Source organism: Protopterus annectens, chromosome 8.part0, assembly GCF_019279795.1.
Source record: "Protopterus annectens isolate FY-2018-M chromosome 8.part0, PAN1.0, whole genome shotgun sequence".
NCBI classification, from domain to species: Eukaryota; Metazoa; Chordata; order Ceratodontiformes; family Protopteridae; genus Protopterus; species Protopterus annectens.
The window spans coordinates 1,290,815,375-1,290,838,967 of record NC_056741.1 but is presented as its reverse complement, the minus strand read 5'-3'; the positions used below and the strand labels follow the sequence as shown (position 1 = coordinate 1,290,838,967).

Below are 23,593 nucleotides of genomic sequence, written 5' to 3'. Positions count from 1 at the left end.
AGGCCAATGGGGGGGCTATAAGGATAACAGTCCTTTCCAGTGACTTTGCTTTCTGTAAAAACCTGGGTATCAGTGGAATTGGAGGGAATGCATATAGGAGACCCAGAGGCCAATCGTGTAAGAGTGCGTCTCTCGGGGGATGTCCCGGAGGTGGTATTAGGGCAAAGTAGCTTCTGCATTTAGTATTGATGTGACTGGCAAAGAGGTCGCAGCAAGGCCGGCCCCATTTGCGGAAAATCATTTCCACAACATGTTGGTTGAGAGACCACTCATGAGGCAACAGGATTACCCTGCTCAGCTTGTCCACTATCACATTGGATTGTCCCGGGATGTGTGTTGCTAACAGAAAACGCTGGGATGACACAGCCCATTGCCATACCCTGAGGGATTCCCGACAAAGACTTGGTTCCGCCCTGTTTGTTCAAGTGCCAGACCACTGATGTTGTCTGTCTGAACTGCAATTGTCCCTAGAGGAAGAGAATCCTGAAAGTACTGCAACACCAGAAGTACTGCTCTCAACTCCAGAACATTGATATGCAGATGTGACTCTTGATCCGTCCATGTGCCTTGGGCAGGCTTTCCCTGAAAATGCCCCCCACCCACCCTATCAGGGAAGTGTCCATGGTCAAAGTGGCTACTGGGGGGGGGGGGGGGGAGCACAAAGGGTCTTCCTATTGTGACATGAAAAGACGTCAACCACCACCGAAGGTCCCTCTTGCAAGAGTTTGTGATGAGAATCATATGGTTCATTGGCAATTTCTGGTAAGACCATTGAGCGAACAGGAGCCATTGAAGAATTTGCATATGCATCCTTGTGAGTGGAATGGCTAGAATTGCTGCCACCATCAAACCTAGTACCTTCAAGACCTCTGCGGCTGTAGCTCTGTTCTTCGACACCAATGAGTTGACGTGTTGGTGAAGAAGTGAGACCCTTTCGACTGGAAGACATAGAGTGGTGGTTGAGGTATCTAACTCTGCTCCTATAAAGATGGTATGCTGTGATGGCGACAAGGCAGACTTTTCGAAGTTGACTGTAATGCCTAAGTGGTGGCAGCGTGTCAAAGTAGATTGTGTTGCCTGAATCAATTGATGCCTGGTGGTACCAGTGAGGAGCCAATCGTCTAGATATGGAAACACCTGGAATCCTAGATGCCTCAGGTGAGCCGTGACCACTACCATGCATTTGGTGAACACTCTGGGGGCTGTAGTGAAACCAAAGGGCAGGGCTCGAAACTGGTAGCGCTTGGCACCCAGACGGAAACGCAGGTGATCTCTGGAGTGTCTGTCCATCTTTATGTGGTAGTACGTGTCCTTGAGATCGATGGAGCACATCCAATCGCCTTTCCCTAGAAAGGGAAGAATGGCCTGAAGTGTGACCATTCGTAACTTCTCTTTTTTTACAAATTGGTTGAGTCTGCTGAGGTCCAAGATAGATTTCCAGTCCCCTATTTTCTTTGGAACCAGAAAGAATCTTGAGTAAGTTCAGAATCCAGTTTGGTCTGCTGGAACTGGGTGGATGACTCTTTTTTCTAGCAACTTGCGGACCTCTATAGTTGCTTGTTCCCTGAGACTGGGTGGAACATCCGGGATTCTGTTGACAGGAGTGGGAGGGGAAGAGAACGGTATGAAATACCCTCTGGAAATGATGCGTTGTACCCAGGTATCGGATGTTATGCTTAGCCAGGCTTCTGGGTACAAAGATAAGGGACCCCCGACTGCCTCCAGAGCCGGACAGCTGGGTCTCCTTTCAGGAGCGCTGGTAGGGCTGACCAGAGAACTGGCCTCTGTCACCCTGCTGTTGCGGACCCCCACTGCCACACGGGCGGCGTTTTCCATTATAACCCCTTCCTCCTCCTCTAGAGGGGGTTTCTTCACGTGTGTCCTGAAAGGCTCCCTGTGCTTTTCAGAACCACATCTTTCCGCCCTTACGGCCCTTGGGATAAAGCCGAGTAGGGGTAGAAAAATAGACTCCAACGGCAGATAGAGTCTTGCCTTCCTGCTCACACATGGTTACAGTTTCCTTTACTTTGGGCCCAAACAGGGATGAGCCATCAAATGGGGTGTTGATAAAGAAAGACTTGAAAGGCTCCGCAAAGGAACAGAGATGCATCCAGGTTTGTCTACGCAGGGCAATCCCTGAACTAGCGGCTCTACTCGAACCATCAGCTCCATAAGATATGAGACGCATGGACGAGTTCACAATCGAGTTTAGGGTAGCGAGCTAGGTGTTAACTTTGTCGGCAATCCCTGCAGCTACCGTACCCTGGAGAGCATCTCCTAGCTCTTTCAGGAGATCTCTTTGTAGTCTTGTAAAATGGGTTAAATAGTTCAATGATCGAAGGGAAAAATTTGCTGAAGTAAACATGCATTTCCCATATCTATCCATGATCCTGGAATCTCTGTTAGAAGGATGGATAGATGAGGATGTCTCAGATGTTTTCTTTTTGGTGGCTGCCACCACCACCATGGCATCAACAGGCACTCCCTTAGTCAAAAAAGTTTTGTCCACTGGGGCAGAGATGAACTTATTTGGCTTCTGAGGGACAGGTTCCATGGCCTCCAGAGACTCCCATGCCTTACAAGAGATCAGGTCCATGAGCTCATCGTAAGGCGGAGACACCCAGGAGGTGGAAGGTTGAGACCCGAAAGCCTTCAAGAGCACTGACTAGTCCTCAGTAGGGCTTTTGGACTGCCAACCGCCCCTCTGATTAAGGATCTCTAATATCTCCGCAAAGGAGATATCCTCAGAGGGGGATCGAGGGGACCCTTCTGACTCATCCAAGTCAGTGTCAGATGTCAAAGACTCCTGTGAGGAGTCCAAGAGCCTCCTCTTGCACAGTCTCTTCCTGGGTACTTCCTCAGTGGGGGCTTCTGGGGAGGTCTCAGAAGAGCAGGGGGTGCCCTGTGGGGCCACTTGAGGCTTAGGGTCACTACGCTTGGGTTGACCGGTAGAAGCAGGTGTGGACACAGGCGCTTGAGGGGAGGAGGAAGCCAGACCTGATGCTGATGATGTCTTTGGAGACAGGACTCTCCTCATGGCATCGAACGCACCATGGCTTCGACGAGAAGGGGTAGACGGATCCGAAGGGACCGTCCGATCCTCCCGCACTGAGGCCATGGGCTCTGAGCCCAAGGTAGAAGCGGAGCTCATCCGAGCCTAAGCCCCGAGAGGAAGAGTCGGCACTGACAAATCGGTACGACTATCCTCTCCAGACACAACAGGAGAGTGTCGGCTCCTAGAGTCCCCAGTCGGTGCCGAGGACATCCGAGTAGATGGAACCGATAACAGGACATCCGAGTAGATGGAACCGATAACACTGGAGCAGGTCTCGGCTCCACAGGCTCAACAACCATCAGGTCGGGCTCCTCCAGCTCCGAAAGTTCAGTACGGCTCGGAGGAGGAGCAGTCAAGTCTGGATTAATGGTTTTCGGCTCTGACGAAGGTGTCAGAGCCGACAACAATTTGTCATGGCCTGGTGCCATAAAAGCTTCTGCACCAAATGGTCTATATCCAGATCTGAGAGGCTGACAGAAGACTTCGAGGAGTGCACCGACGGTGCTGATTGGAGCAGAGGAGATGAGGGAGTCTCAGAAACTGGCTCCAAAGCTATGAGCTGGCTCCGAATAGAAGGGACTCTCGGTTCCGAGGGCAGTGGAACCGATGACCCTACACCCTCCATTTTTTTAGCCTTTTTCGATGCTTTGGAGTCACCTGAAGACTTGGAAGACTTTGAGGATTTACTAGCACCATCCTGGTCACCCAGTGCTTCCGAGAAGGGGTGCTGAAGTAAACCCCTATCCACCAATTTCCTCCTTCTCTCTAAAAGTTCCCTGGAATAGAAGGAGTGACAAATGCTACAAGAGTCTTGGAGGTGCAATGCCCCCAGACAATAAACACACTGAACGTGCCCGTCAGTGACTGACATTTTTTCTCCACAATCCGGACATTTTTTGAAGCCAGACTTAGGATGAGGCTTCTCTTTCGCATCAGACATCTCTATTTTAAATTTAGACCAATTTAAACAATTGAAAAAACACTCTCAAGAAATTATCTAACAATTACTGCTAAGAATGTGGTTAAATACAAGGCCAACTACTAGGCCAACTCTGTAGAAAAAAGCAAACCAACACAGAGCACTTATCTAAATCTAAGTTTAACTATATAGAATATATATGTGTATATATGGTTTACTATTAAAGGGTCGAACGTCACTCCTTCGAACGTCGTATAGTCGACACAGGAAGGTCGTAAATGTCGAATGTCGAAGACGGAAAATCAATCTAGGAACGGTGTTAACATGGGTTGAGGTAGGTGTTCATATTATTCTTAACTACAAACATCTCCCCTACCTCGACCCATGTTGAAACCCATTCCTAGATTGTTTTTCCGAGTTCGCGATTAGCAGTTACGACCTTCCGGTGTCGACTATACGACGTTCGGAGTGCCGTTCGACCTTTTAATAGTAAACCGTATAGATATATATATATATATATATATACATACATACATATAGAATATATATGTATATACATATATATATATATATATATATAAACTATCCTAACAAGAAAGTCAAGAAAAAAGTTTTTAAAACTTGCAAATAGATGAATCTGTACAATAAAATTGGTCCGAGCTATCTGGAACACCGAGATTTGTGCCGTGGCAAACTAGATCTGAGGTAATTCCAGCAGTGCATCATTGGATGAGGGGCTTGGTCTCGAGCTACTGGCAAACGTTGAGCTTTGCTATTGGCCGTGTCAGAGCAGAGGATCGGCTCCGAACCCATCAGTGAGAATAAATGGCGAGATTTAACAACTTCACATACATGGTTCTGAGAAGGAGTCACAGAAGAGTTTTTGAATTTTATTGTAAACCCAGAAAATAGCAAAACGGAAATGGTGCAACAAGATCTCTGGAGAGGATGCTTGAAACAGCAGGTCACTCAAGTAGGGAACAGGTCACCCAAGCAGGGAAATACTTGGATCATCTGAAGCCTGCAAAAAAAAACAAGGCATTTATTTGGTGGATACCCTTGGGCCAGTAGAAAGGCCAAAGGGCAAAGCAGAAAACTGAAAATGTGAGGAAGCAACAGAGAAATGCAAAAACTTCCTGAAAAGAGGATGGCTCGTAATATGGAGATAAGCATCCTTGAGATTTAGAGACACCATATAAGCCTGAGGAAGCAAAAGGGGGAACAGAGTCTGAAGGGACAACATCCAAAAAGTGGGCACCTTCAGAAAAGCATTTAGATGAGAGAGGTCTAGAACTGGTCTCCAAATACCCTCTTCTGGTACTAGAAACATCTTGGAGTAGAACCCCCCTCCCCTCTTTGGGGCAGAGGAACCTCTTGAATAGTACCCTGAGTCAAAAGGTCTCAAAGCACCTCTGGGGAAAAAGGGAATTTGTTTCTGAGGAGGCTGAAGAATGCCCATAAAGGGGGAAGGGATTTCCACACCATGAAATACCCCCTGGTGAATAATGGGTAAAACCCAGGAATCCTCAGTAATCTGTAGCCAACCAAGAAGAGAAAAAAACAGAAGCGAAAAGAAAGAGGAATGTGGGTGGGAAAAAATGGATAGTCAGACAGCACCTGGTTTATCTGGAAAGGAATATTTCTGAGGCACAGGAGGAGCCCGCTTGCCACCCTTTTTACCCTTAGGAAGAGGGTGAAATTGCCTGCGAACAAAGGTTGTCTTACTGCGGTAGTTTCTCTGAAATTTAGGAACAGGAGAAACAGACACGTTTTGAGTTCCTATAAAGCCTTTTCTGTATCCTGAAGGGACTTAAATGTTTATTATCAAGAGGGCCATCCATCAAATTAGCCTTGGTATCATCAGGCAATGGCTGAAGATGAAGCTAAGAATACCTCCTCATGACCGACCCAAAAGCAGCAGCCCTGGAAGAAGCATCTGCTGCATCATATCTACACTTGATGGAATGACAAGTCACCTGTGAGGAAGTCCCTAACAGGAAAAGAGCAGAAGTTTTACCCTCAGAGTCTGGAAGATCAAAAATAACCTGACAAGCCTGAGAAAGGACAGCCAACACATACCTGGACATATGGGTCTGATTATTAATAGCCCTAAAAGTAAAGTAGCCAAGGTATAAATCTTCTTACCTAGCCTTTCCATGGTTCTGCTGTATTTATCAGAAGGCAGTAACTTCGGCGAAGGAAGTAACTGGGAGGGCTTGTCAGAGGCTACATACACCACTGAGGGGTCAGCAGAAGGACACTTGTACAAAAAGTTACAGTCGTCAGGCACCCTATAAAACCTATCAGGTTTCTTGGGAGCAGGGGACTGAGAATCAGGGGCTTTAGAGGCATTACAAAATGGATCCAACTAAGTAGCCAAAACAGGAGGAACAGCAGAAGGTTTAGGAGATTCCATCTCTAGCAACTCATAGTACCTCTTATGGATCTCAGAGACCTGAGCACAATCCCATTAAAAAAACTTCATTATCCTGGAGAGTGTGTCCCCAAAATAAATCTCTTCAAAGGGAGTATCAGGACTGGAAGATTCCTCTGCCACTAACCCATATTCCAAAGGAGAAGGAATGTGAGAAGAGTAAGCAAGGGATTCATCATCAGTCTCCAACTCCTCCTCAGAGGAATCCTGTTCCCTGGGTCTTTTAAGGGGAGTGGAGGATCACAGGGGAGCTAGAACAGAAACACCCTGAGGACCTTTCTATGACATCAAAGCATTAAACCCTGAGTGAAGGGCTCTGTGGATCCTTAGAGGCAAGAGAAACATGTTTAGTTTTTTTTGTTTTTTTCTTAACTGGGACTTATGCCTTATAAATCTTGGAAGGCTCTGACCCAGGACCACATTCAAAATAGTAATAGGGACTTGAATGAATAACACACCACCTATGAGATGCACAGAAGGACAGCTCGAAGCCAGCTGTAATGTCTCAAAGCTTTATTCCAAGGTTAAGCACTTTTGTTCTTACTGTTTTCAGAACTTCATCTGAAGAAGTTCTGACAACAGTAAGACAGTGCTTAACTTTGGAATAAAACTTTGACACATTACAGCTGGCTTCGAGTTCATTCATTCATTTGTGTATATATTTGGGTTCCTAGTTAGTAGTAGGGACTTCTCTGACTAAAATCTAAGGAACAGCCCTAGGTCTCTCAGAAATGATCAACTGTGGTTCCCCCTGAACGTCTGAAATGGACGTCTGCAAAACCTAACTGGACGTGCTTAAAGCCAGAACCCTGCTGGCCTCGAACCCGGTTGTGGCACAGGCATCGACAACAAAGATGGGCGAACATCCAGCCATTCACTCACCTTGGGAGAAATATCTGGAGCAGGCCGGACAGTGGAGGATTCCGACCTAGGTTTCATAACCTTCTTCTACCCTGACAGCTGTCCCTTGAGAAGTGAAGTTTGATTCACAGTATCTTTAGTGAAAAGTTTAAGGTGCTGATTCTCCAGATACAGCGCCAAAGGAGAAAGTCTACTATGTAGTGTTTTTCATACAAAAACCTGACAGGTGGAATAGGACGTACAGTCGTGCTAGGTGCTAAGGCAAAACAAACACTGTTCATGGCAGTCTTTATGGGGAATCTGTCTTCCACAGTGACATTTACCCTTCTAGGATGACATGAAACCCCACAAGCAACCAAAAAGACAAGCAAAAAAGAAAGCTCAAAGGGGCACTTATCTGCAACGGCTCGGAAACCAGCAATGGAATGTAGGTGTTCAGACCAATGATCAAAGAGTTGGCATTCAGACCGGTGGCAAAGACGTTTTGAGGATGGTATGTTCGGATGTCATCTTTATGCCCTATGCTATGCGAGGAGCATACGTGTGAAGTACAGTGTACCTTAAAGCAACCTAAGGCTTTGGTATACTGGTCAGATGTGAGGCTGCCCTAGGCAGGGAATCCCAAATGTAATGAATACTGCAACAGTGATATGAAAGGACATCACAAGACACCAGACATCACAAGTACATTGATAGCTGAGGAGGTAAAAGTTCCATGACATGGTTCCACTGCACGGACACCCTGTAAGTTCTGAGCTATTTCAGTTGCTTAACGCTCAAAGTAAGTAGCATCCAATATACGAATGCATGGTTCTTGTATAGTTCACTTAATTAGACAATTAGTAAAATGACAGGACAGCAAAAGAAACAAACAAGCAACACTAAGTACCCCACAATATTAACAAATAGAAGGAACTGGGACAATCATATTTCTCTCATCTTAACTACATTTTCTTAACTAATTTCCTTCACCTTGCTGACAGCTCCACAAATGAAATATCACATCCTGTTAGAGTCTTTTCCTCTCACCTTTAACTCCTTGATTTTGTTTTCTAGAAGCCAAATTTTCTTCTGCACTTCCTGAGACTGTTCCTGAGATAAAATGATTGGGGCACTCATTGATTCACTGTCAATATCATCACTCCTTGTATGGCTTTCTGTGATGCTTTCCTGGGATGTGCTTAAATCTGCAAAAGCAAAAGAAAAATCAGTTATAACTACAAATGACCAAATCTCTTAAAATTGTAAACTAGAAGATAATTTAAAATGGTAAACTAGCATAAATTCTAATGTGTATGTTGGATCAACCAAGCTTGGTGCACCAAGGCACATGCAGGAGTACAACCTTCCATGCAGAAAGCCATGCCAGTACAGGCAGATCTCAAAAAGCTAACTTCATTTGAAGTGGGTTTCAGCGATAAGACAGACTTCTTAGAAAGTAGTCTTTCAGTGCAGTCAAAAGGACTACTCAGCAGCAACAAGGAAATAAGATGTTAGACTTGAAAAGTATTCTTAGAATATGGATAAAAAGCCATGTGGTGTATAGGTAGTTTCCATCTTTGATGGCAGCCTGTTTCAACTAGGGTTTTAGCTGCCACAGAGCAAAAAAAGAATGATGGCGTCAGACTTTTTTCCTGGAGCATGTTCACACTGCATACCTGCCAAATGCTAGTGTGCTTGCAAGTGTGGATGCACGTGCTCACTACCCTTTCAAGTCCTTAGATACTAACCCTAGGAAGGAGATGAACAATGTTATAGTTATCAGCTCTAATACCCTCCCCCCAAGCTCAATGTATTACTCATCAAGGACCAACTGCCTACAAATGAAACTTCCTGCTAATTAATGGGCAGTGTGAGTGATTGGTGGACCCAATATTATGGGATAGGGGGCTACCAAAAGTTTAAATAAAATATGTATAAAGGTAGCTGAGCAGAATATAGTCCCACACTGAAAACTCTCTCATGAAAAAGTGAGTTCAAATAGCTAGTATATCGCAGAATTAGCTGCAAGTATAAGAATAGTAATAGTCTTTCTCTCAGTACAAGCTCCATTTACAATGGCAAAGATGGTATACGCTGTACCATCTAGTATTAGCCCCAGTCCGTTTCAGACACAAAGGTGTTCATCACGTTAGGATTTTCTTTCTTATTCTTTAGAAAAATGCAATATAGTGTCTATGTATAGTTTAAGGGCTTCCTGCTACACCATTTGAAGGCAGTGGCAACTTAAGCAGTCATCAATGGCAGCATTCAGCACCTCTGATTGGAAGCAAAACAAAAGTGCACCCTTTGGCTCTTTAGCTATCCTCAGTGATATGCATCATAGCAATGTTCTGATCTCCTCACCTTGTGACTGATGATTTGGAAGCTTCAAGTAACCTCCTTCAGTGTTGCTATCTTCCTCATCCAATTTCTCCACTCCATCTTCAGTTCTACTTTCCAATTTATGAATTCCTTCTCCTAACTCATCATCTACTTCCTCCTTCTGTTCTGTGTCAGACTTGTCTGTCCCTTCACTGTTCCGCTCTTTGTCTATGCCATCTGCTGTAAACTGAATACCAATTTCTGGAACATTCAGGCTATGTCCATCAAAGCCAGAGTTGAAGAATTTTGAGCAATCATCCAACGAAAGACGAATATTGCGCACCAGCATCCGCTTCAACACTGAAACTGTGAAATGAAACATACATTATATAATGATGAACACTATAGCAACTGACAAAAATTATCACAAGACCTGAGCAGAGAAAAAAGTTATGATGCTAGAATACATTTTTCTTTTTAGTTATTTTCCCCCATCTTCATGGCAATCAAAGACTCATCCTCCACTAGCCATTTCAGTTTGCTCTCCTTTTTGGAACAAAATACACTACAGTTGTGTACACTTACCATAAATGTAGATGTTAGAGTGTCTTCACTTTTGCAATCATCACATTTGGGTTATCCCTGCGGGGGTAAGCCCTCGGCCAGCCTGAATACCAGAAACTTAGTATTTCTGCATCGGTTGCTGTCTGAAGACTGACGTCAGATCATCAGGGGTATAAAGGAAGGCATCTGACGTCATTACATCAGTTTTTCTTGCCCTAATCACTCAGGAGCCTCCAAAGTAGGAGGCCAGGCTCTTGTGGCAGGACTCCACCAGTGGAAACAAAATACAAATATGTCCCTTCTAAGGAAAGGAGAACAAAAAGGAAGAAAGGTAACAAAAAGAAAAAAGGGGGAGGGAGGGAGGGAAACCAGGACTGCAACAGTGAAGACACTCGAACATCTACATTTATGGTAAGTGTACACAACTGAACTATGTTCTTCGTGTTTCACTGTTGCAGTCATCACATTTGGGTAGATTCCCAAAGCTGAGGAAAAGGGTGGAGGCAGTGAAGGAGGCTAGGGGCTGGCTAGCATGCCCTGTAAGAGTACAGAGGCAAAACCTGCCCTGGATTTAGAAGAGAGAGGCAGGTGGTAATGTTTGGTAAAGGTGTGAACAGATGTCCAGGTGGCAGCCTCCAGGATGTCCCTGGTGGGGACTCCTGAGGAATGCTGCAGATGTGGAGGCTGCTCTGGTGGAGTGGGTCCTGACCCCTTTGGGTGGAGGCTTGCCATGCTGCTTGTAGCAGAAATGGATGCAGTGTGCTATCCATTTGGAAATGGTTTGCTTGGAGATGGCTTTGCCCTCTTCCCCTGAAGCAAAGCTAATCAGCAACTGAACAGATTTTCTGAAGAGTTTAGTCCTGTCCAGATAGTATCTGATATTTCTGTGCACATCTAGAGAGTGCAGGATCCTTTGCCCCTTGTTTTGAGGGTAAGGAAAGAAGGTGGGCAAATGGATGGATTGGTTGAGAGGCACAATGGAAACCACCTTGGGCATGAAAGATGAATTAGTTCTGAGAGATACCCTGTCTGCATGGAAGATGATGAAGGGTTCCACTACCATGAGTGCTTGGAGCTCAGAGACTCTTCTGGCTGAAGTGATGGCTAGGAGGAAGGCTGTCTTCCAGGAGAGAAATTTTAGCTCTGTAGAAGAAGCTGGTTCGAATGGAGGCAGGATCAGCTTTTCCAAGACAAAGTTAAGGTCCCAAGCTGGTGTTGGTGCCCTTCTGGGGGGCCTCAGGTTGTTAGCCCCTCTGAGGAACTGCTTGATCAGTGGCTGCTCAGTGGGAAAATGAGTGGAAATAGCAGAGGTGTGAATTTTCATAGAGGAGAAAGAGAGACCACTGTGTAGTAGGTCAGCTAACTAATCCAGGATGAGAGGGATGGATGGTTGTGCCGTATTGGCTCCCTTAGCCTGGATCCCGATGCAGAACCTTTTCCATTTACCTCCATAAGACTTTCTGGTGCTAGGGTGTCTGGCCTCTCGGATAACACCCAGAACCTGTTTAATGAGGCGGGCAGATTGGTCAGGGGTCAGGTTATAAGCCAAGCTGCCAAATTGAGTGTCTGCAATTGGGGATGCATGAATTCCCCTGCCCTCTGGGTTAGGAGGTTGGGAATCTGATGGAGATTCCATGGGGGCAGTGGGGACAGTCTGTGCAGCAAGGGGTATCAGTGCTGTCTGGGCCAGTCTGAAGCTATGAGAATGGTCCTTGGTTTTTCCTCCCTCATTTTGATCAGTACCTTTGGAATGAGGGGTAGGGAGGAAAGCCATAGACTGAGAGGTTTACCCAGGGGAAGGACAGGGCATCTACTTTCCAAGCCATGCAGTGATGCTCCCTGTTGCAGAATTTGATGAGCTGATGGTTGGTGTGGGAGGCGAAGAGATCGATCTCCGGGGTTCCCCATTTCTGAGTTATTAGTAAGAAGGTGTTTCTGTTGAGCTGCCACTCGTGGGGGTCCAACAGCTTTCTGCTTAATTGGTCTACCAGGGGGTTCAGAGAGCCTGGCAGGTATTGTGCTACCAGGTGTAGCGGCAGGGAAGAGGCTGTGAACCAAAGGGTCATGGCCAGCCTGCACAGCGGGTAGGAGTGAGTCCCTCCCTGCTTGCTGATGTACCACATCACTGTGGTGTTGTCTGTTTTGATCAGGAGAACCCCTGGAGAGAGAAGTAGTTTGAAACCGATCAAGGCCTGCTGCACAGCCATCATCTCTCTTAGATTTATGTGCAAGAGGAGTTGCTGAGGGTTCCATTGGCCCTTGTATGCACCTGCCTTCCAGGTGTGCACGCCAAGCATAATCTGATGCGTCTGTGGCGAGTGTCTGGGTGTGGGGAGAAGGGCAGTCCCTTGTTGTGGGAGCAGGCTGTTGCCTACCAAAGAAATTCCTCCCTCAGGCAAGGAATAATTGGTAAAAGAGTCTCTAGATCTTCAGAGTGTTGACACCTAAGGCTCTTTAGGTACCACTGAATTTCCTCATATGCAGTCTGGCACATGAAATTAGGAGTATGCAAGATGCCATGAACCCCAGGGTTTGCAGAAAGCTGGGGCCTGGTGGCCAGTTGGGAGAAGTAAGCTGATAGGAAACTTTCTCTGCTGTTAGGCATGCCATCTGGGATGCTGTGTCCAGACTTGCTCCCAGGAAGATTATCCTTTTGGTGGGTACCCGTTTGGATTTCTTTTCATTTGATTGTGTACCCTAAGGAGGTTAGTAGGTCCTTTACAAAGGGCAGATCTTTGAGCAGCTTTTCCTGTCTGTCTGTCTGAATAATGCAGTCGAAGTAGGGATAAATTTGAATATTTCTTTGTCTGCAAAAAGCAATGGCCGGAGCCAGGCATTTTCTGAAAATTCTGGGAGCAGTAGAAAAGCCAAAGGCAAGTACAGAGAACTGAATGTGCTGAGATCCTGCCCTGAAGCGAAGATATTTTCTGCAGGACTCCCTGATGGGAATGTGGAGGTAGGCCTCTTTTAGGTCCTGGGTGACTAGCCAAGCGTCCTTGGACAGCATGGGTAGCAGCTGCTGGAGGGTGAGCATTTTGAATTTTGGGATCACCAAGAAGGTGTTTAGAATGGACAAGTCGAGGATGGAGCGCCAGGTGCCCTCTTTTCTGGGTACCAGAAAAAGTCTGGAATAGAAGCCTTGGCTTATCTGCTCTGCAGGAATGTATTCGACTGCTCCCAAGGAGAGCAGTGTATGGATTTGCTTTTGAGCCTCTGCCCATTGACTTGGGGGTAGATCTGGGAACCCTTTGGTTGTTGGAAGGGTGTGGAAGGAGAATTTGTACCCCTGAGACACAATGTTCAGAACCCATTGGTCCTTGGTAATTGTGGCCCAGGTGCTTGAGTGAAGGGAGAGTTCTCCTCCTAGGGGTATGTGATGGTGGGCAGAGGCGAGGTAGGGAGGGTGCGAGTCATTGTGAGCTTTTTGCCATAAGGGGTGGCTTAGAACTCCCTGGATTTGAAGTGGAGGCAGTCCACTGCTTAGATCTCTGCAACCCATGGGACTGCTGTCTTCGAGGTCTGTTTCCACGGGGCCTAGGCTGACCCTGTTTAGTAGGTGCAGGAAAGGACGAGTGCTTGGAAGGAAAATGCTTGCTGAACCTAGGGGGCTGTACCTGTAGGAAATCTTTAACAGTCTGCATAGATTTTGCTTTTTCTTTCATCTTTTTAACACCTCTTCTGCTTTAGCACCAAATAAGTTACCTTTGTGAAAGGGTGCATCCAACAATTTTCATTGGACATGGTCTGGCAGGGGTTGTTCCTTAAGCCATGCATGTCTTCTAATGACAGATACAGTGACTGCTGCCCTGCAAGAAGCTTCTAGGGTATCAAAACCTCAGTCCAAAGTGTGTTTAGTTACTTGACCAGCAGAGTGCATTAATTCCTGTAAATCTTTAGATTCTGCCCATGCAGGAAAGGAGGACATTTTTTTGGTTTAAGAAGTTCCAAGGTATGTTGCTGATATTTAAGCATATGGAACTGACAATTGAGTGCCCTGATAGCAAGAGTAGCTGAGGTGTATACTTTTTTACCCCATCTGGCCCAGTGCTCTGGAATCCTCTGAGGGGGTGAGATTCTTAACTGAAGTAGCTTTAATCCCTTTTGGGCCTTGAGTAATGACCTCAGGGTCTGCTGTTGGGTTTCTAAAGAGATATTTGTGAGAGTCAGGGACTCTATAGTATCTGTTTGGCTTTCTGGGAGCAGGAAGGAGGGTGTCTGCAGTCAAGCTGGATTCAAGGAAGACATCATCTACCACATCTAGGACCGGGGGGATGGCTAAGGGCCTGTGCTTTGGAAGGTCCAGGAACTCTCCGAGTCTCTTTTTAGACTGTGGCTAAATGTTGACTCTCCCATTTGAACTGCTCCCTTAAGGAATGCAGGGTTTCCCCAAAGGAAAAATCCTCTGGGGGAGAGGCTGAAGGAATAGATTCCTCTGCTTCAGAATCCTCATATGTAGAGAGGGGCTGCGTGTTTTCATAGTAAGATGGATCAGATTCATCTGACTCTTGTTCAGTCAAAACTTCTGGAGACAGATCTCTTTTTCTTTTTGAAGGAGTGGCTTGGCTTCCCCTAATCAGCATGGTAAGGTCCTCTGCCATTCTAAGCATTTGTGACTGAGGCAAGGGAGCAGGCGCCAAAGCAAGGTTGGAAGTCTGTTTCTTGGGGGTGGTTCGACCCCTGGGCCTAAGGGACTCAGTTGGTTTAGAAAGAATGGAAGCCATGAAAGGAGGTGTCTGTTTATGTCTGGATTCGGTGTTGTGAATTACTTCCTCAGAAGCCGGTGCCTGCACAGTGGCTCCGGACCCATCCAAGGTACAGACAAACACAGGATCCTTAGACGAAGAAGAGTTATGCGGCATACAGGACTCCAAAAAGGTCTCGGTAGAGGCCTGCGAATTAACTGAAGCAGGCATCAGGGGCTGCAAAAGCACCTCACTGAATTCCGGAGGACTGACAACTAGCATGGCGGTAACATCGTTGGAAGGTTTAGTCCTGTGCGGTCTGTCTCTGTCTATCTTTATGTTTTTTTGTAAGGTCTGCTGTCGGATGGCTTATGGAAGCCATATCAGAATTTGAGGACTGTAAACAGAAATATTTGGCTACAATAAGGGCCTGACGATGAATAGTTCTGGCGGTAAACAAAGCACAGAACCGACAATGAGGAAAGTACAGTTGTGTACACCTACCATAAATGTAGATGTTCGAGTGTCTTCACTGTTGCAGTCATAACTGTAGGGTGCTCCTGCCGGCAGGCAGCCCGAGGTCGGCCAGAATCCCAAAGTCTGGGTCCGGCGTCGGCTGTACAGGCTAGTACCCTGAAGTCAGTACGCTCTGGTACATAGCCCTCAGCCGACGCCATCTTCTCCAGCCTTTCTTGCCCTAGATGTCAGAAGTCCCCAATAAATCAAAACTGAATCCATCAAGGAAACACAAATACACCACAAAAGAGAAAAAGAGGGGATAGGAGGGAGGGAAACACCGACTGCAACAGTGAAAACACTCGAACATCTACATTTATGGTAGGTGTACACAACTGTACTATGTTCTTCGCGTTTCACTGTTGCAGTCATAACTGTAGGGTGGAATCCCAAAGCAGTGAAAAAAGGGAGGAGGCTTATACAGAAGAAGGGGCAGCAAGAAGACCCTGCAAAACAGCAGAGGCAAAGCCTGCCCTGGTCTTAGAATACAAAGGGAGATTGTAGTGCTTGGAAAAAGTATGCACAGAACTCCAAGTGGCAGCTTCCAAAATATCCTTGGTAGGAACTCCTCTGAGAAAAGCTGTAGAAGTGGCAGCTGCTCTAGTAGAATGACTTCTCACAGTACCTGGAAACTGTTTCCCATGATGAGTGTAACAAAATCTTATTCCATAAGCAATCCATTTGGAAATAGTTTGTTTGGAAATAGCCTTTCCAAGAGAACTGGAGGCAAAAGAAACAAACAATTGGTTAGATTTTCTGAACTCTTTAGTCTTGTCCAAGTAAAATCGTAACTGTCTGTGCACGTCCAATGAATGCAAAATCCTTTCCCCTTTATTTTGAGGATTGGGAAAGAAAGTAGGAAGGTTAATTGTCTGATTTAAAGCCACTTTCGAAATCACCTTAGGCATGAAAGTAGGATTGGTCCTCAAGGATACTCTGTCCTGGTGGAAAATAAGGTATGGTTCCACAGCCATGAGAGCTTGCAACTCTGAGACCCTCCTGGCAGAAGTCAATGCTAACAAAAGAACTGTCTTCCAAGATAAAAACTTAATATCTGAAGATGCAGCAGGCTCAAAAGGAGGCAAAGTAAGTTTTTCTAAAACATAATTAAGATCCCAAGCAGGAACAGGAGGGGTCCTGGGAGGCCTCAAATTCTTAGCCCCTCTCAAGAATTGTCTCACCAAAGGATGAGAAAAAACAGGAGGATCAGTATTGAAATGAGCAGAAATAGCAGAAGCATGAATCTTAATGGAAGAAAAGGAAAGTCCATTAGACAAAAGATCCGAAAGGTAAAGCAAAATAGAAGAGAGATCAGGCACCAGCGGGTCCGAGCCTCGGTCCTGCATCCAAATACAAAATCTCTTCCATTTAGAGGCATAGGATTTCCTAGTGCTAGGCCGGCTAGCTTCCAGAAGAACATCCAAAACTTGTTAGGGAAGACTAGAAGAAATCAAATTCCTTTGAAGAGCCAAGCTGCCAGGCAAAGGGTCTTGAGATGGGGGTGTAGCATCTGACCCTGATGCTGGGACAGAAGAGAAGGGTTCAGAGGGAGAATCCAAGGAGGTTCCAAGAACAGGTGCTTTAAAGTTGGATACCAAAACTGTCGAGGCCAATTTGGAGCAATCAAGATGAGGAACTTGGGCTTGTCCTGTTTTATCTTTAGTAATACCCGAGGAAGTAGAGGAAGAGGAGGGAAGGCATATCCCGAAAGGTTTCTCCAGCTGAAGGACAGGGCATCCACTTTCCAAGCTGTTTTGTGGAAGGACCTGGTGCAAAAGCAAGGCAGCTGATGACTGAGATGGGATGCAAACAGATCTACCTGGGGACATCCCCAAGCTGCAGTAATCCTGTTGAATAAGTTGGTGTCTAGCATCCATTCGTGAGGATCTGAAATGTTTCTGCTCAGGCTGTCTGCTAAGAGATTCTGTTCTCCTGGGATGAATTGAGCCTGGAGATGTAGATTCAGATTTAAAGCTGTGTTCCATAAAGCCATAGCTAGTCTGCAAAGGGGGTACGAATGAGAACCCCCCGTTTGTTTATGTACCACATGACTGTGGTGTTGTCTGTGCGAATCAGAAGAGGCCCTGGATGCAAAAGGTTCTTGAAGGCTAGAAGAGCATTTTGAACTGCCAACATTTCCTTCAGATTGATGTGCCAGTGAAGATGGTCCTTTGTCCAGGTTCCCTGCTGGCAACTGTCTAGAAAATGTGCTCCCCAAGCATAATCCGAGGCGTCCGTGGTTATGATTTGAGAAGGTTGAGCTAGACGAAAAGGCTTTCCTTCGTTTAAAGCACACACCCTGGACCACCAAAGAAACTCCTTCTGGAGGCAGGGGATCAGAGGAATCAGAGTGTCCAGATCGTGGTAATGCTGTGACCATACACTTTTCAAATACCATTGAAGCTTTCTCATATGAAGCCTTGCATTTGGAATCAACAGAATGCAGGAAGCCATGTAGCCCAGAGCCTGCAGGAATTTCCTTGCAGTGAGCTGAGATAGAGTTGCCAAGGTCTTGTTTTTCTGGAGTGAGGAAGGCCCTTTGTAAGGTTGTATTTAAGAGGGCTCCCAAAAATACCATCTGTTGAGAAGGGATCAAATGTGACTTTTTTGTGTTCACTGAGAATCCCAGTAGGAGGAGAAGACGTTGAACAAAATCCAGATGTTGAAGTAAAAGATCCTTGCTGTCTGCCTGAATAAGGCAGTCGTCCAAATAGGGGTAAATCTGAATCCCCTGAAGTCTGCAATAAGCCACTACTGGTGCCAGGCACTTGGTAAAGACTCTGGGCACAGTAGATAAACCAAAGGGCAGTACAGAGAATTGAAAGTGTCTCAAACCTGCCTTGAATCTGAGGAATTTCCTGTGTTCCTGCCTGATGGGAATGTGTAAATAGGCTTCCTTTAGGTCAAATGTCACCATCCAGGCGTCCTGAGAGAGCATTGGAATTAGCTGCTGCAGAGTAAGCATCTTGAATTTTGGAATTTCCAAAAAGGTGTTTAACACAGAAAGGTCCAGAATAGGTCTCCATGAGCTTTGTTTTCTTGGAACCAGAAACAGTCTTGAATAAAAACCTTTTCCCATCTCTGAGAGTGGAACAGGCTCTATGGCTCTCATGGCCAGAAGAGCATCCACTTGATTTAAGGCCTCTGACCATTGATGTTTTGGCAGATCTGGTCAACCGACAGCCCTTGGCAAAGTATGAAAGTGGAATTTGTAGCCTTTTAAAATCACGTCCAATACCCATTTGTCCTGGGTAATATGAGTCCAATTTCTGTAAAAAAGAGAAAGTTTTCCTCCGAGAGGGGCATCCAGGTAAAGAGGTCCTGTAGCCCAACCGAGAGAGTCATTGAGTTTGCTTTCTTTGAGACTGGGATCTGTCTTCTCCCCTTCTAGGTGAAGAAGCAGTCCATTGTCTAGATCTGTATGAGGCCTGCGCTTGACCACGACCTCTGGAGCGTTTATATCTTCCCCTTTGAGGCCTGTCAGACGTGGGAAAGGACCAATTTTTGGAGGGCCAATTCCTGGAAAATCTAGGAGGCTGAACTTGCAAAAAATCTTTCACAGTTTGCATAGATTTTGCCTTTTCTTCCATCTTTTTAATAACCTCCTCAGCCTTAGATCCAAAAAGAACATCATGCTGAACAGGGGCATCTAATAATTTAGCCTTAACTTGTTCCGGTAAACTTTGTTCACGAAGCCAGGCATGTCTCCTGATAACAGTACCAGAGGCTGCGGCCCTGCAAGAAGCATCCAAAGCATCAAAACCACAATGCAAGCTGTGTTTGTTCACTTGTTCAGTTGCATGCAATACATCCTGTAGTTCCTTATCTATTGCACATGCAGGAAGGGAAGCAAGCTTTTGCTTTAAAACAGACAAAAGAAATTGCTGATACTTAAACATATGAAACTGGCAATTTAAAGCCCTAACAGAAAGGGTAGCAGAAGTATATACCTTTTTACCTCACCTGTCTAAGGCACGAGAATCCTTCTCAGAGGGAATAGGATTTTTAGAAGTAGCAACTTTAGCAGCCTTAGAACCCTGAGAAATAGTTTCAGGATCCGCAGAAGGGTTCTTAAATAAGAACAAATGAGAATCAGGAACCCTATAAAATCTATCAGGCTTAGAAGGAGCAGGAGGCATGGAATCAGGATTCAAATTAGCCTCAGAAAAAGCATCATCCACAATATCAAGCACAGGAGGGATAGCCAAAGGCCTATGTTGAGGAAGAAGAAGGAATTCTCTAAGCCTCTTCTTGGAAGCAGAATAATCCTGACCTTCCCAATGAAATGTTCCCTCATCTCATATAAGGTTTCCCCAAAAGAAAAATCTTCAGGCGGAGAGGCAGAGGGCAAGGAGTCCTCAGCATCCGAATCCTCATAAGGAGGAAAAGAATATTCCTGATCAGAGGAAGAGACAGAAGATATAGAAGCCTGGTCAGAGGAATCCAGAGGAACATCCTGTCGAGGCCTTTTCTCAGGGGGGGGGGTGAGAACCCCTAATCATTGTAAGCAAATCTTCAGCCATCCTTAACAATTGCTTCTGTGTCCTGGGAGTAGATTCAGAAGTAGCTTGAGCAGGAGCTTTAGACTTAACAGGAGTCTTTGTCTTTGCCTTTGATATAGTGATGTGAGTAGGCCTGAATACCCCCTCAGAAGCCGGTACCTGCACAGCGGTTCCGGACCCATCTGAGGGAGCGACGTCCGAAGGTCCTGCAGCAGATAAAATAGTAGGCCTTGATGGCTCCCCATGGGAGTCTGTATCGGCCATCGGTTCAGAAGGGGCGGACGACAGGGGCTGCAAAAGCACCTCACTGACGACAGCCGAACCGGACGCTGGCTCCAGCTGCAACGAGTCCTGTTTGGACCTCGGAGGCCTGTCCTTGTCTTTGCGCTTCTTTTGAATTCCGGTAGTGTCCGACGACATTCTATAATTGAAGCGTCTGCCAAAGTAATTTAGAGCCCAGTCGTACCTGCGCTTGACAGTACGAGAATTGAACCTGGCACAGAACCGACAACAAGAAACGTCGTGGTCAGGGCCTAAGCAAGGTAGACAGTAAGAGTGGAAATCTTTATGAGGTATTTGTTTTCCACACGTTATACAATTATTAACTTTTTCTGACATCGGAGGAACAAGAAAAAGATTCCCCAACGGGGTACTTAGCTTTGAGAAGAGAAGTAAGAACTTCGGACTGACAACAACCAAATACGCTGTTCGAAAATCACCAACCAACGACTTGTGAGCTGCTTTCCACCGCACGGCAAGAAAGACTGGAGAAGATGGCGTCGGCTGAGGGCTATGTACCAGAGCGTACTGACGTCAGGGTACTAGCTTGTACAGCCGACGCCGGACCCAGACTTTGGGATTCTGGCCGACCTCGGGCTGCCTGCCGGCAGGAGCACCCTACAGTTATGACTGCAACAGTGAAACACGAAGAACATCGTTGTGGTCTGGGCCTAGACAAGTGATGCAGCAGGAGTGGAGGTCCCGGAGTGGTATTTGCTTTCTACAGACGAGACAATTAACTTTTTCTGACAACGGTTAGTGCAAGAAAAAGGGATCCCCAACGAGGTACTTATCTTTCAAAGACTTCAACTTCAATTCAGAAACAAAACTCAGGTAGTGGCTGACCGGCACTCGTGCGAACTGCTTCTGCTTTCAGCTTCACGGCAAGAAAGAATGATGTAATGGCATCAGCTGCCTTCCTTTATACCCGTGACGACCTGACGTCAGTCTTCAAGCGACAGCAACTGACGCAGAAATACTAAGTCTCTGGTATTCAGGCCGGCTGAGGGATACTACTGCAGGGATAATCCAAATGTGATGACTGCAACAGTGAAACACGAAGAACATTACCAGAGAGGAGGAGTTGAGGGTCAGGGATCATGGGTGCCAACTAGCAGAGATCAGAAGGTTTTTCCTAACCCTCTTCCTATGGTGTCCAATGGATGCACCCCAAAGCAAGGCCTAAATAATCACCTAGTGGTGTGTTCTTTGTGCTTCCATATATACATATATCTACATCCAGCTTCTGCTTTATGTGCTGTTTTGTCTATGTTGCTGCTTCTCCACACAGCCTTTATCAAAGAACATCCATACAAATGGATTCAACTATATAACTCAAAAAAGTTGAGCAAGTTGACCTGCAACCATTTACAGCAGTCCTTCCAACCGGTGCTTCCAGCACCTGAGTTCACCAGTTGAACACAGGCCACTGCACCAACAGTCAAGACTTTAGCCTTCTGTACCAAAAAAACAACTTATATCAGTGTACATCTTTTAACAATGAAATGCAATGGCAAACGTTTATAATTCAGTGATGTGCCCTGTAGAAGGAAAATGCCCACTCCAGCCTGGCAGAAGTGCACCAGCTGGGAACACATCAAGTACAGACAAGATCAAAAACTCAATAAATACATCTGTACAACAACTGACGGACTTTGGAGTAAAAGTGGGCTTATCAAAAATACTTTGATGAACTACAATCAACTATAAAAGAAAATGTTAAAATTACCCTTAGTGGAGAATTAAGGTTTTGTGAAAAAAGAGAGCTGCAAAGTTCTCCATAAGGACAAAGGACACTGGCTTACTTGTAGTAACTTGTTATTCATTAAACTACCACCACTAACTCATGCATTCTTTCCAGAAACAGCCCCAACCCATCTTCACTAAGAGGTATTCAAATTGCAAAGACAGACAAGATGGGCCTCTTGAAAATTAGTTGCGAGTAGAGTCTTTGTTATCAATTTGCTTATAAGTCACTGAACACTTGCTTATCAGCTAAGAATACAAGAAATATGATTAAGAAAATCTGAACACATGGAGATAAAAGAGAAGCAATCACAGTATTGTAGCACACCTACATTATGCAGACGGTACTCATTGTCCCTCAGAAGTTGCTGAAAACAGACCAATGGTCTAACAAGATCTCTTCACCATAGCAGCCATTCCTCCAGTTCAATTATGCCACCAACCCAAGACCCCTCAGTTATTTCTTCCGAACAACCCTTTGCCACTTCTCTGGAAACTTCCTTTTTCTGGTGATCCATTTTCCCTATACAAGGGAGGAAACTGAAGAGGATAAGGGCAGCTCCTTGATAAGATATGTGAGAAAGGCCCAATAATTTACAACCTGTGACTGGAGTTTGACGAAAGTAGAACGCCTGTGGGTGAGAGATGACTCTGGAACCAAGGACACCTTGTTATCCACTAAAACAAGTAATCCAAAAGTCGAAGACCACCAACTGAAGCAATAATCCAACCAGCGTAGTATAAAACAGTTTATTCATACACTTTTAAAATCAGCAACAGACCAGTAAGACAAGCGCTTTCGCCTGGTGTGTTCCAGGCTTTATCAAGTCGAAACATTAAGCAAGTTGCACCAGTGTGTTTAAATATTTTAAGTTAATTGATTAATTAAATAACAAATTGGTGTTTTGTGTTTTGTTAACTGTTTAACCCTAAACAAACCAAAAGATTCAAAAACATTATAGAAACAAACTACAACAACTTGTGTTTGAGGTAACCAATTGGTTTCTGGTGAATGATTTTTGTAAACATACTAACTGTAAATCATTCACCAGAAACCAATTGGTTACCTCAAACACAAGTTGTTGTAGTTTGTTTCTATAATGTTTTTGAATCTTTTGGTTTGTTTAGGGTTAAACAGTTAACAAAACACAAAACACCAATTTGTTATTTAATTAATCAATTAACTTAAAATATTTAAACACACTGGTGCAACTTGCTTAATGTTTCGACTTGATAAAGCCTGGAACACACCAGGCGAAAGCGCTTGTCTTACTGGTCTGTTGCTGATTTTAAAAGTGTACGAATAAACTGTTTTATACTACGCTGGTTGGATTATTGCTTCAGTTGGTGGTCTTCGACTTTTGGATTACTGGTTTTTGTTGTCTGCTAAAGTTTTTGGTTTGCTGTTTCGTCATGACCGAAGCGACCGAGGCGTTCAATCCAGCTAATACACCCAACTTGCTGCACAGCACTGACAACGATGGTCCGGTTACTAGAGCTGAATTTAATCAGCTTTTCAACATGTTAGCCGAACTAAAAAGTTGTATTAACGGCCAACAAGAAAAAACTACTCCCAATGTTTGTACTGGCAACGAACAGAATGGTGAGAGCTCCAGAAGTTTAAGGGCAAATTATAGCCGAACAAACACAGCCCTGGAATTTCAAGCTGAACCGCAGGGTGATTCACTGAACGGAACTACTGCTGTTCACAGAAACAACAACTCTCCGCAT

At 45.3% G+C, this 23,593-nt stretch overlaps 1 protein-coding gene across 6 annotated transcripts in view; it reads right to left on the bottom strand.

The window, feature by feature from the left end:
- The window catches only part of ARHGEF1 (Rho guanine nucleotide exchange factor 1), a 3,019,431-nt gene that overhangs the window by 178,521 nt on the left and 2,817,317 nt on the right, over window positions 1-23,593 (bottom strand). For all 6 annotated transcript variants that reach the window (XM_044080805.1, XM_044080809.1, XM_044080807.1 and 3 more), the window contains 2 exons: window positions 9,616-9,939; window positions 8,299-8,456 (listed from right to left, as the gene is read on the bottom strand). In XM_044080805.1, coding sequence (XP_043936740.1) covers window positions 8,299-8,456; window positions 9,616-9,939 — 482 coding nt within the window. The remainder of the gene's footprint in view (window positions 1-8,298; window positions 8,457-9,615; window positions 9,940-23,593) is intronic.